This window comes from Mycetomoellerius zeteki, unplaced genomic scaffold (genome assembly GCF_001594055.1).
Source record: "Mycetomoellerius zeteki isolate Tzet28-1 unplaced genomic scaffold, Tzet1.0 scaffold407, whole genome shotgun sequence".
Lineage (NCBI taxonomy): Eukaryota > Metazoa > Arthropoda > Insecta > Hymenoptera > Formicidae > Mycetomoellerius > Mycetomoellerius zeteki.
The window spans coordinates 943,926-957,717 of NW_017257400.1; the positions used below are offsets into that span (position 1 = coordinate 943,926).

Below are 13,792 nucleotides of genomic sequence, written 5' to 3' on the forward strand. Positions count from 1 at the left end.
ACATTACAAAACTAATCTAGTCCTCATCTATGAATAAATTTGAATAAATTACACAGTATACTTGCAGTCTCCGATTATTATATCAAAATATAAATACTTATATGATATTTATATTTATATAAATATTTATATGAAATATTTGGGAAATGTCTGCAATTCCTGTATCATTGGAATGGCGCGATAGTGATTAAATCGATAGTGATTAAATTCATATAATCATGATATTGTAAAACATAAAAAACACTGATTTAAAAATATTTAATCATCTGCAAGCTATGTTTTTAATAATTTTATCCGTGTATAATAATCTTTTGAGAAAACATAACATATTGTTATATATTATCAGGTAATATATAGTTAGATTAAATAAATATAAAGACAGAGAGAAAGATTGTAAAACAAAATTCGATTTAATCAACTGCGTTCTAGAAATATTATCTACTATTTTTAGCTACTCTATACATTAAAAGAAAACAAGAACTTCTCAGGTTACTCTTCGTTTGTAATAAATGCATCCTTATATCAATGTCGGAAATTTGATATTATTTATGTTACTTTCGTTTCCAAATAGATCTACCTTTCCTACATCATTACAGATCCGTTTTCTTAGCTCGTAAATTTACAAAATTGCAAACAAATATAAATGTCTAAACGACTGTCACAATTAATACTGTGCGCATCATTGACATTAACATTAATGTCAGAGTTAGGAAGACATGTAATGGTATAGCAAATAACTTGCTTATAACATATTTCAAGGAAATGCTTACGGACTAATAATTGACTTGCGATTGTCTTTCGATACAGTTTTTAACCACGTTATGGCAGTGAATATTTGCATAAATTACAAGTACAACTTTCTCTGCATACAGAGAAATATATTCCAAAAATATAAATTAATTAGTTACCCATGTGTTTGTTATTAATCGTCTTTAATCGTATTGTCACTGCTCGATTAAATAACGGCAGTATCAAAAATTATATGTATATAATTATGAATATCACACATTCATTCGTACATATTCACAAAATTTTCTACACGCCATATCCCATAGAATTTTTTTCTATTATATACTTCTCATGAGTATCACAAAGTATTCTAGTGGCGCGCCATACTTATTGCAATGTCAATTCCTAAATTTTTCGTCGAAGAGCGGCATCTTGAAACCCCAAAATTGATCAGAGTACTCGCAAGGCGCTGTTTCTTCGGCATTATCTAGCTAGAAGCGTTGAACGATCTCAAACTATCGTACAGTCGCAACACTGTTGTGTATAATAAATGCAATTGATCAGACAGTCATCGTTTGGCTCGTCAGAAGATTTCTTTGTCTTCATCTCGATACCGTTCTTCTCGACTTTCGGTTGCAATTCCGGCATGGGTAATGTCGTCTGCACGATTGACACTGCTTCCTCTATCGCATCGGCATCGGTGTTCGTGGTCGGTGAAATTACGGATTTTGTTGGTTGTGATATTATGGGAGTTATATTAATCTTCTCCAATCTTGCGTTGTCCAGCACATCGAAACTCGTTGTGGATATCGATGCCTGCGCTGGAGACGATTGGTCGTCAGAGGACATTATCACACTGAAACAAACGGGATTTATTTTTAATACAGTCTAATTCATTTTGCTAAGGACTAGAAAGAAATACTCAAATTGAGAACATTAATTAAAGATTAATTCATTTTTTGAAGTTCTACAAAAGCGAATCAGATCACTATTTGTACATTAAAGAAAGACTGGTAAAAAGCTACCAAATGTATTTTATTCGCCACATTAGTGTCACATTTGATAAATATTACCAAACATAGTAAAAGTAATCAATCATAATAATAGTAAAAATTAATTTTAGTTACATTAACCGAACATTTGAATGAAATTATTTCAAAGGTTTAGTAGCTATCATTTAGGCTTGATTATTATTACCAGACTTTTTTCAATATACTGAAGTTTTTTAATTATTAGAAATATATCTGTGTATAAGAAATATATACATATACATTCGATTATTAAGAATTTATATATATATATATAGATATAAAATATAATTTAATATGTTAGGTTTTTAGAGAACATGTTTCATTTGAATAAGCTTATGTACATGCTCTGGGCTACAGTTAGATAAATGATAGATAAAGAAGAATATCTCTTCGAAATATTACGGGAATACGGGAATTCGGGAAGAGATTACACTTTCGGGATTCTCGGGAAGAAAGAACCTACCACCTAGTCTTCTTGCAAGGGTGCGTTCGAGTCCTTTCCTCCGCGGTTAGGGTGGAATAAAATGACACTTGCTTCATATTTCGCAAGTCCAACTTTCGTCACGTGAAATGTCTGTAATTTTACCGCAGCACTTTATATTTGAAACACTATACTCCTGTCACACTCCTACACAGTCGGCATGATGTAACTTTTATCTAGACCATATAATCTAATCACCTTTCGCATTCTCACTGGTTTTCTAAACATACAAAGCAACTGCAGGAGGAATCGGCTTCTCCTTGTGGAACATCCTGGGCTATTAAATGTATGCTCATGAGTCGATGTTCTAAATATATGCTTGTTGATATGCGCGATTTTGTGTAAACAATCATAGAAATCTTCTGTCATAAAAGACTTATTACGATTACGTATATAATCTGTGTCGCATCTGGTACATCGCTCGCGCCGATTACGTCCCAATTGATCAAGTCTCGAGCACGTGGAGTGCGTTAGCGGACTGAATACCGTCGACATTCTGTCAGCTAATAAAAGCTAATGAACGTTAACTAGATCTATGCGTATCGTATTGTCGATCAAAATTTAATTAATGACTGAACATAATTAACTGCTCTCGAATGTTTACCTCAAATTCATCTTTTTCTTTTTTCCGAAAAAAAATTATAAAATAAAACCTAAAGCCACTTTAAAATATTTTAGCCTCGTTTTAAAATAATTATTACAGACTCCGTTCAGAACAATATGCTTTCTTTTTCTTATATTTCTTTTATCATTAATTTCATATAAAAGATATCTTATATATTTAGAACTTACAACTCATTTGAATCACCTTTTCTATAAAAATACACAAGTTTTAGCTATTTATTACAATTAATTACTACACGGAGAGAATTATCTTTTAAAATTTATCCTGAAAATATAGTAGTTGTGGTAGAATACAATATTTTAAAGATTTTTACTATGCACTTCAATAAAATTAATCAAATTTATTTTATACTTTATTGTAGTTTTATTAATGAATGAAAGAGATTTACATTGAAATTCCTCGAAATACAATGTTGTCCCACGACTATCATATTTTCAGGGTAAACTCTAAGAAAAAATTTTCTCCATATAAGAAAGTCAATAAATCGCCAGAAAACTTATGATTTTTTTTAAATGTATACATATGACTGGACAGGGAAATCGTCCTTTGATTTAAGAAAGGATAGGAAAATCCCATGTGACGTTGTCAAACGATAAGTTTTAGCTATACAATATTAGGGATTCTAGGCCTACCCTCCCCATCAATTGTATTCGCCTAGGTCAACTTAGAGAGAAAACTACAGCTGTGCTACGAAGCAGCTGAAATATTTCGTATCAATACAAAAGCTATTTCGTAGTCAATGCGTAACCTTCGTTTCTTCGTGCGTAGATGACAATAGAATTACGATCACGCGCCAGGTTTTTCTACATTGATTGATGGAGCATAAGAACGCGATTTTTTTCGTACACAATTTTTTTTTGAATTGCAGTTATATTCATGAAATAATTAAACAATATTACATAAAAAGACAAAAATAATGATGAAAATTATGAAAATGCTCGAATAAATATAGCACAATTATTTTAATGTCTCAGTGTATTGAGATATGTTAAAGTGATAAATAAAACGTTTTCATGCTGCAGAATTTTTAATTATCTATTTTTACATAATTATTTGAAAAATCGAAGTTCAATATCAAACAACGATAATATAATTAATAGTGAACAATGATGATAATATAATTTCATAAAAATTTCTAATACGATCTTTCGCGTTCTTTTATTACGTTCTACGTTTTATTAATACATGAATTTGCTCTTAGAAAAAGTCTGCGAGCACAAAGTCAAGGTGAGACTCAGTAGTGTGTGACGTGCATACAATTACAGCTCCACTGACAAAAATCGCGTGAATTAAATTAAAAAACCGGTAATTAAGTTCCAACGTAGAATGGAATTTTCGACGAACAAAATGCGAAAATGTACTAACTACAATGCTTTTGGAATACATGTAATCGTATACATCAAATAGATACATTATACTATGCATACAACATATTCGTGATGAAATACAAACAGCTGTAACAGTAATCAAGTCCATAACACAATAATACAAAAGTCCAATTTTCTGTTATTTTTAACAATGGGCTCCGAGTTTGTCAGACTAACTTCGATTAACTCAGACTAATTTCGCTTACATGAAAAGGTTTTGTTGAATAGTATCTAAAAATTTAACTCGATCTAATTTTATTCGATCATCGAAGTAATTATATACGTAGGACATTCAAACTGATTGCTAAAATGTCAAAACTTTTTGCAGCATCATTCATTATTATTATTATGCTTGAGATTCCTATGTAACTTTTTTGATAAGCTAATAAAATTTTGATAAGCTAATAAAATTATTTTCGAATCTAGCGAATTTTTTAGATTTAGCAAAATCGTTCTTTCTGAAAAAATAAAATCAAGGAAAAGAACCTGATTTTTTCCGAAAAATATAGAAAAATTAAAAAAAAAAGTTATTCCGAGACTGAAATTGAAAATAGTCAGCAAATAATATATTTTTACTTAATTTTTAATGTCGTTCATACTATAAGTGCAAGTTCTGTCATAAAAACTTTTGTGATAATAAGGTACAAAACTTCGCGATAACGTACAGAATACATATTCTTTCTATTTTTAAACAAAAGAGTATTTTTTATACATCTTTATTATGCTTGAACTAATAATTCCGTTACTTAATAAATTTCCCTTTCCTATCCTATAACATAGACACACTTGTTAACACATCTTTCAGAATACACATACACAAAACAAGCATTTTCTGTTTAATAAAGTAAAAGCTCAGACATAGTGAACAAAATAAGGGAAGTGGAATTAAAGATAAGGAGTTAAGAAAAAGCCAGAGTAGGAAAAATCCTCCGCCTCTGGTTTTATGCCTAATAATATTAACTCCTCGATTAACTCCTTATGTTCAATTTTGTATTTCTTATTTTATTCAATATGTCTAGCATTACTCGTCACTTAATTGGCTTGTTTTTTTATTAACATTTAACAGAAAGAAATTAATTCATAAATTAACAGAAATCTCATAAATGATCACGATAACGAATTTTATTGTTGAATTACTTATTAGAACACTTACATGTGAAAGAAATCTTAAAAGTTTTAAAATCATTGACAAATAAGGACAATAATGTTGAAATTGTTAAAAGAAAAAAAATCGGAAAAATATAGCAATGAAAAGAACCGAAAATAAAAATTATTTTTTCTTCCAAAGTTTCCGAGAATTTTCCTGGGCTAAGAATGTTATTCTGCATTGAAAAAAATTGTTTATTTGACTAAATTAATTTAGTTGTCTTTATCTTTTTCGTTGGAGAATATATGTATGTATATAAGCCTATCTACAATATGTCTGATTTAATTAAATACATAATTCTTCGAAAGAAATAAAGACGAGCTAAATTAATCTAATCAAATGAACAATTTTTTTCAGTGCGTGTATAATTGCATCACACTTATTTTCTAGCTTGCAATTTATTTTCTAATGATTAGAATATTAATGATAAAAATTAGTCGACTTGGAAGATAATTAATTAAATTAATATGAAATGAATGATGATAAATTAATGACGGCATGATTCCATACGTGCTCCAAATGTATAATGTCACAGGTGACCATTTTTCCATTTAGTATGCATGTAAAATATTTTTAATAATTGTTATATCACTCGTCCACATGGAAACGACCGAAACCGAGAGCATTAGATTGCACGTAACCGAAAATTTGAATCAAAACGCTGACTCTGAGAAACGCATACCGGTACTGCAAAACGAGTGCTGCAACCGTGCACCGTCAACGGTCGTCGTGAAACTGTTCGACCTGAACCCTGAGAACGTTATCCCACCCTTGGCTGAGCTTTACACGTGTTATACGGCAGTGCCGTATATAGAGGTTGCACACATACGACATAAAATACCAAAAACGATCGAATTTCAGAAAAAAATTAATCAACTGAGTTTAAAATTAATTAATTAACGTTGTACGAAATTTAGTTACTAACTACCAAAATTAAAGATTAATTAAAAAATATTTCTGATTATTTTGCATTTTGCATCTGGCATTAATTAAAAAAGTAACACATTTTGCATTTAAGCAGTATTCGGGCATAATTTTTATATTTGTAGAAAAAGAAACAAGTAATTAAGTGCTAAATGCAACAAAAAAGATTAAAATTATTATTTTATAGAAAAAAGAAAAAATAGGATAAAGTATAAAAAATTGTAAGTCATTCGTTACATTTGAAGATTAGAAATTCTTGCTATTTTAATTAAGAATAGACTTATAGTAAAAATTATAATTAGAAAAGGGAATTCTAGTAAATTCTAATAAACTTGGAAAAGTGACTCTCATCAATTTATTTTTATATTTATTATAATTGTTACATAACATTTTGTGAAGTTATATTCGGTGAATGTGTGCGTGCACGAAAAAATGGTCATTGGAGAGAAAGTAGGCGACCCCGAAGTAGATTCCTTTTAATAGAGTTTTGAAATCACTGAATCCGATCATCAGATCACATTTACGATTCCTCTCATGGAGTATTTACAAATACCAACCTTTGTACGGTATTGATCGAAGCACGGAATTCAAAGAAAATTGTCACACTATTCTGTCGGCCTAATTAATCCTTGTTCAAAGTCATTAATCTTATCGTCTATTCATTTGCTAAATTATTTTAATTTTTTACATAATAAATAATAATAATGACATTTTCAATCTTTATTTTTGACATAATTTATTTAACGTGCGAACAAATAATACAATATATCTAGATTTTTAATTATTGCAAATAATTAACAAAAACAAAAATGAAAAGGCTGCTGTGGACCAAGACATTTAATTAATTAAATTTAATTAACTAGATGTCTTATAGCCTTTTTATAGTTGTGTTAATTTATTTCCACACACAGTAATTAAATATTTAAATCAACTAAATTTAATTACACTATAATTAATTAATTTAGTCAATTAATTTAAAAACATTTAGTGTAAGTTTTAGTTCTAACAATTAGCCAATAATTCAAATTTTGTGACTGTAAATAAAAAACATTACAAACATTATCATCAATAAAACAGAGAATAAACGTAGGATTTCTTAGAATAATAAATTGTGAATAGACGACACGATTAGGGGAGTAGACTTTGTAGATGGTACCAAGTTTTTACTCGCCGGCGCCAGTGCGAGCCGGTCGTTTCTGCGAGCTACCGAAAGAATTCAACCATGTCCAACCGGGAGAGAACACGTGATAGGATTACAGGATGAGCAAAGGGCAGCTTAACCTACAACTACAATCCATTCACACCGAAAAAAAACTTTTTTCCCTCTCGACTTACTTACTCGTAGCTTCCTTGCTGCCACAACGGATTTTTAAAGCGCATCGTTCCGCTGGCACCGTTGGCGGTAACACGAGTATTGTTAAAGAGCTTCACTCTTGCCGTTGGTACGGTCGCGATCGCCGCGATCGATGACGGATACGATCGTAACTGCACAGCCACAAAGGCATCTCGAACGATTTCGTCGTCATGCTCACGCAGGAGATGCGTGTGCACGCACGTATAATACGCGCGCGCACGCTATGCAGGACAAGGGACGCGTGGAGCGTGGAGCTCGGTGGAGCTGCCGCGTGAATTGAAAATCATCGAGACATCGATGTGGAAAAACATACGAAAACGGTTCTCCGGAGCGCCGATTCGTGACAATGGAAACGCGACGAATGACGTTAGGCTGACATTTGCTCCAAATTTTCCACATCGCGGAAGATCGAAGTCACCGAAATAATAATAATAGCAGGGTCCTGTTATTTCTTGCAGTTTTCACAGTTTTCTGGAGCTCGACGAAAGAACTCCGGATTGCGAAACGCGAGAACGACCGTCGTAACGAATAGAGTTAAATAAAAAAAAAAAAATCAGACTTACGCAAAGAGGTTAGCCTCATTCTTTTTCTTTTTCTTCGAGTGCATCCAGTTGCGAACGTGATGTTTCTTGCTGTTAGTCTCTTTTTTATGTTTGCGCGATTTACCGTGGCCGAACATATTTCGACGGGTATGGACTAATCAAAAATCGTTACGAGCACCGTGGTCTTATCATATCACACTGCGCGTTCAACAAATATGCGTGTCTTTAATTTCACGCCTTCTTAACGCACGTCGAGTATTTAGCCCCGTCATCGCACGATGCATTACTTAATCTTCCGCGATCTCACTCCCGCGAAAAATCCACGTGGAAACTGCACGGAAAAAATTCGTGCGATACCGACAATAAGCAACTATCAACTAAAAACAGAGAAAGATTCAGCTTTGTGTGTCACGGTACGAGTAACTGTACAGGCATGCAATGAATATGTGAATGTGCGTATATATCGTAATGCATGACGCAGACGGTGAAGGATACGGGAGAGGATTGAGCGATGATGTCTGCGTGGATTTAACACGTTGATTGTACAGCTTGTGTGTTAATTAACTTCGCGAAAGTCTAACGAAAGAGATCGCACGTGCTAACGGTATGGTAAATAAATTAAGATAATTTCGAAGAAATGTATCATCACTGGTCTTTAATTGACTTCTTGTTGACGATGCGTAGAACGGAGAAATACAATTGCCTATTATTATACACAGTTATTACACCGTATCTCTAATAGCATTCAAACCGTTAATGATGAGTAGTGTACATCTAATTGTTCGTATTTGCACTATCATGTATCTCAATCCGGTGCATGAAAACATTCAATCAATTTTGTTACGTTTCATTCAGTTGTTTGTTTCCGAATCAGAGCAATTTTATTAACGTGAACAATATGGAAAGAGAACGATTTTGTCAAAATATCTAAAATTTACCACATCTGAAAATAATTTTATTAGATCACCAAAATTATGTAGAACGCCCAAGCTGGTTGCTTGAATGTCAAAACTTTTTGCAGTACTTCTCATTACGTTTGAACGTCCTATACATAATTATTTTGACGGTCCAACAAAATTATTTTCAGATCTAGATTAAATTTTTAAATACTGCAGCAAAATAATTCTTTCCGTGCATATATATTTTATGAAACATTTCGAAAGGAAATTAAATGAAGTATTTTTCAATATGGCTCACCAGTGTAGATTATTCGCTATGTAGATTACGCAGTACCACGATGTAGATTGTCGGTTCAACAGAGCATATTTTAACATAAATCGAGCAAAGGGCACTCGGTGAGTATTTCTGTTCTTTGAATAATACGAAAATCGGAATAAACCTCGCAACTTTATGTAGAATAAATGCATTTCCAAATGAGTATTTATAAAAATATGACATTCTGATTAGGTTCTTGTGCCTTTGCAGTTTAGCAAAAAGATTGGCATGTATAATTATAGTCACGATCAAGGCGAACTGGTCGCTTTAAATAGAATCATTGGATCAAATCTGTTTTGCAACAGTTTACTCCTGCTAGAATTTGATCTTTTCGCGTAAACATCTCTTGATGCAACGAATTGTCAAATATTTGACGCTGATTGCGTTAAACGCGATAAACTGCGATTTACGAGTCACGCAATTAAAAGCGCGCGATAAAAGTGGATTCGAGTAGGCCGAATAAAAATATGCGTACTTAAAAGCAAACTTACTCAAAGAGGCTTTTTTTCTCGACTTTCCAAATAGATTTCTCGTTTTTCATTTCCATGGTTTTTTGTTTACGATAATCATACGACTTCTGATACTTTTCCGAAAACATTGTATTTTTTTAACGGCTAAAGCAATAAATTAATCGCGACGCACTAAAGTTTCGTTTGCAACTGTTTGCAACAGATAATCCTCTCTTTAAATACGCGCTTTATTGGTGTATAACGAGCATTTAACCCTGGCATGATACAAAACCTTCCGTGATCTTAATTGATTGAAAATTGCGTGGGAATTACGTGGAAATCACAATCGAGCAGATGGCGAGAACAGCAGATTCACGTACCGTAACATATCAAATACACTGCATATGCTTATTTACAAACCGTTGCAATTTTATTAGTCAGATTCTTCGATTACATCCGATTCTCTGGCACGTTTCGCGCCGGGATTTCTCCGTTTCCTTTCCTCACGCTGCCGAATATCAAATAAAGTGTTTGCGCTTCGTCGAAAGGTACCTCACGCTCCTTTCTCGGTTCACGTCTGCGTCTCCTTTTTGAGACGCGCATGTAAACGTGGTCGATATGAAACCGGTTCTCAAGCAAGCGAGAGAAGCGTGCGAGGATAAAAAAATTGGAACTCCTGTGCCAACGTCTCCCAAAGAATATATTCCGTACAAATTATAATAGCCGCTATTTGTTAGCGTTCACGTTCGCGTGCAGAAATTCCCGGCTTTCTGCGTGGCGAATCACCATTGCCACATTTAGATACGCGATTCTGACAACTCCGTTTAAGCCTGCTATTTCAACGTGCGCTAAACTAATTTCTTGCGTCATTTTGGCACGTGTGTGAGAGGATCCATTTGCGCTGTGCAAGCATTAGTTTCTCGGAAAATTCGCGCATTTCGTCGCCGAGTTAGCACGTGTCGAGTTACGCGAGTGTCCAGGAGACACATAACACTACCCCGGCACTCAAAGCTACCCGCCGAGGACGAGATATCGGTATACAAAAGGAAGGACGGGATATTTAATGTTAAGGTGTGTACCGCGACGTTGCACATCACGTTGCACGGTGCCGGCTCATGTGCGAATCGTATGTACCACGAATGTCAAACAGACCGTGACAGAAAACTTTTGTATGTGCATTGCGTCCATTAGACCTTTGGAACCGAAGTAAAGTTTCGCAGACGCTTGCTAAAAAATTATAAATTCTCTTCCGCTCATATTTACAAAAGGAACAATCTAGTATTCTAGTCAATGAAAAGTCACATTTTTATCGAATTTTTATTTCAACTTTCATTTCGAATCATTCCGCACGCAGTTCTTATATTGTTTTCTTTTCGTTTATTATTTCAATCAGCGAGTATTTATCTAAGAAGAAACGAGAGAAGAGCAAGGTTTAATGGTTTAATCAGTGATACGTTTCAAATCGTCTTTGCCTTATCCTTTCACTTTGAAATGTAACGTACGAAATAAAAGAAGGAACGTTGAACAATTAATATAATTTTCTATGCACCTTTAATTAATTAGGCGGTCCATTCTTGTTTTTACCCATGTCTTTCGCCGGTCAGTGACCGTTTTTCCTTGGCAAATGACAGCACAGGGTAATGATGAGCGATACGTACGTCGGGAAGTTCGACGTAACCTCGACGTAACGAACGCGTAACATCACGCACGTTTGTCGCGTACGCACGCATCTGTCTATCCGCGGACGCACACACGCACGCACACACGTCACACACTCACCTGAGCTCATGCTCGGACGTGCTCGGCGTTTCCTGCGTGTAAACATCCGCGTAGACGATTATTGTCGTCGGGTCTCCTTCTGCTCCCATCCTCCCGCCTGTCATATCGCCGGAACGAAATGATTACACCGCGCCGGCGTCTTGCACTTTATGCCGTCACGTGGTCGACGCGGTTCCCTCTTGTTTCAAGCCGATCGTCCCACGCTGTCGGCTGGAATTTGTCGCCGCACGGCCCACACGCGGTAAGCCCCAATGTTCCTCGCTGACAAAGAAAGAAATCACATGTAACCGCAGACGATACGTAACGTCATCTTCGTCAAGGTGATTAATTGTGCGGAAAATTTCGAGATCTCGGAAGAAATACAATCAAATCTTCACGATATCGGTGATGTCGATGCTTCGAGACTGCATTGCAATTACGTAATAATATTAATCGACAAATTGCTGCATGAGCGAAGAAACAGGCTTATAACGCGCGCGACTGAATTCTGACTGCACTCTACGTATTGACGATCTACAAACAACTGATGACCTTTGTTTATTTGTGCCTCGCGCTTCGTGACCACCCTGTGACCCCACAGGAATCCTTCCTTCAGATATCCTAGATATACATCTATAAATAATATCCTTTTCTTGTGATTCCTTTCTTCGTTTGTTACTGTTTACTGATTAGTTAAAAGATTTTCCTGGAATCGTCGGTGAAACATATCCTAATTATTCCAACAGGCACGCATTTTTGGACCGTAATTTCATAATTTCACATTGAAAGATCGTTCCAATATTAAATCAATTGATTACATTCTTCTAATATAATGCAATCTAGGAAAAGATCGAGAGAATCGGTTATACTTCAATTAACTTTATACGAATTTATAGACATACAGACATACGTGATAATATTCTTAAGTAATATTTATTTGCGAAAAGCAACACGAAATTAAATGTATGATTTCAATTTGGTTTCACTTGAACAATTCTTCTCAGCACAAGATAATTATATATTTGTCACTATCTGCAGTAGCACCGAACAGTAAACCGATCGAGATTAAAAGTCTGCGAGTGTCAACTATCTAACACAAACAATTTGTTTTCGTCGCACTTGCACGCATCATGCGTCACGTTTGGAGATCGGAGAGGGTCTGTCGCTGCCCCTTCTAGTGCCTTCTACAGACTTCTTCTAGGGTCCTTTGTTGTTTGCCGCCTATCGAGAGCCGTCCGGTCATCTGTGAATGGGTCGAAAAGCCACAATTTCCAAGAGTCACGATACGAAAGAGCGGATAGAGAATCATATCCTTTAGAAGGATCTCTCTGGAAAAGATTCATTATTTTCTAAAATTTCGCTAATATAAATTCAGTGTACGATTATACGATAGATGAGATTAAATAAAAAGTATAAATTTGTATATTTATATGTATATCTGTTCGTTATTTGCGAATATAAAAACATTAGATGTGTGTGTGAAAACGGATATTATTTATTACTTTTTAATAATAAGACAGACATCAGTGAAGTATTTAATCTTATATACATTTGCATAGTCATTCATATTAACATATTGAGCTTATCAACATCTATTTATCATAAAGCAAAACAACAATTATGACACAGTGGTAAAATATGTATATATGACGTATTCCATGTATCAAGAGTCTGCCTAAAAAAAGAGAAATTATATTCTCTTTTAAAAATCTAAAATAATTCTCAAAAATATTCTAATATGTGTAGATTATAATACTAAAAAGGAAATTTTGGAATCGAAATTTTAATTTTTTGAAAAAAATATTTATTTACTAGTGGATCATTACAATTCCAATTTCCCTTATGATACCATATTCCATAGAGTATTTTTGATAATTTTTTCAGATTTTTAAAAGTAGATATAATTTTTCATTTTTAGGTACTTAAAAATAAAAATTTTTCTCACTAAAATTAATTTTTTTATCTGAAAGTACGGGAAACATGCTAAAAAAATTATGTCTATAATAATTTTATATATTTTGCAATTTCAGCTACAAATGACAAAAAAAAGAAAAACTTCTTTAAATGGCTCCAACCCTATAAGCGCATAATATTATTTAATATTAAATAATATTTTAGGCATATTCTCAGAATATAACATTTCTTAAATATAACATTTTAATAATATTTT

General features: G+C 33.7%; 1 protein-coding gene across 4 annotated transcripts; it reads right to left on the reverse strand.

The window, feature by feature from the left end:
- Positions 1 to 424: 424 nt before the first annotated feature.
- On the reverse strand, positions 425 to 11,949 carry LOC108726248 (uncharacterized). Of its 4 annotated transcripts, none has more exons than XM_018453704.1 (3): positions 7,644 to 7,690; positions 2,224 to 2,518; positions 425 to 1,585 (listed from the first exon to the last, which is right to left on the reverse strand). In XM_018453704.1, exons 2-3 carry the CDS (start codon positions 2,298 to 2,300, stop codon positions 1,240 to 1,242), a joined length of 423 nt encoding a protein of 140 aa, XP_018309206.1. In that variant the 5' UTR covers positions 2,301 to 2,518; positions 7,644 to 7,690; the 3' UTR covers positions 425 to 1,239. The 4 variants fall into 4 exon arrangements, with proteins under 4 accessions (XP_018309206.1, XP_018309207.1, XP_018309205.1 ...); XM_018453705.1 differs by having other exon boundaries at positions 2,224 to 2,334; positions 7,644 to 7,680; XM_018453703.1 differs by lacking the exons at positions 2,224 to 2,518; positions 7,644 to 7,690 and adding an exon at positions 11,644 to 11,949.
- Positions 11,950 to 13,792: the final 1,843 nt, after the last annotated feature.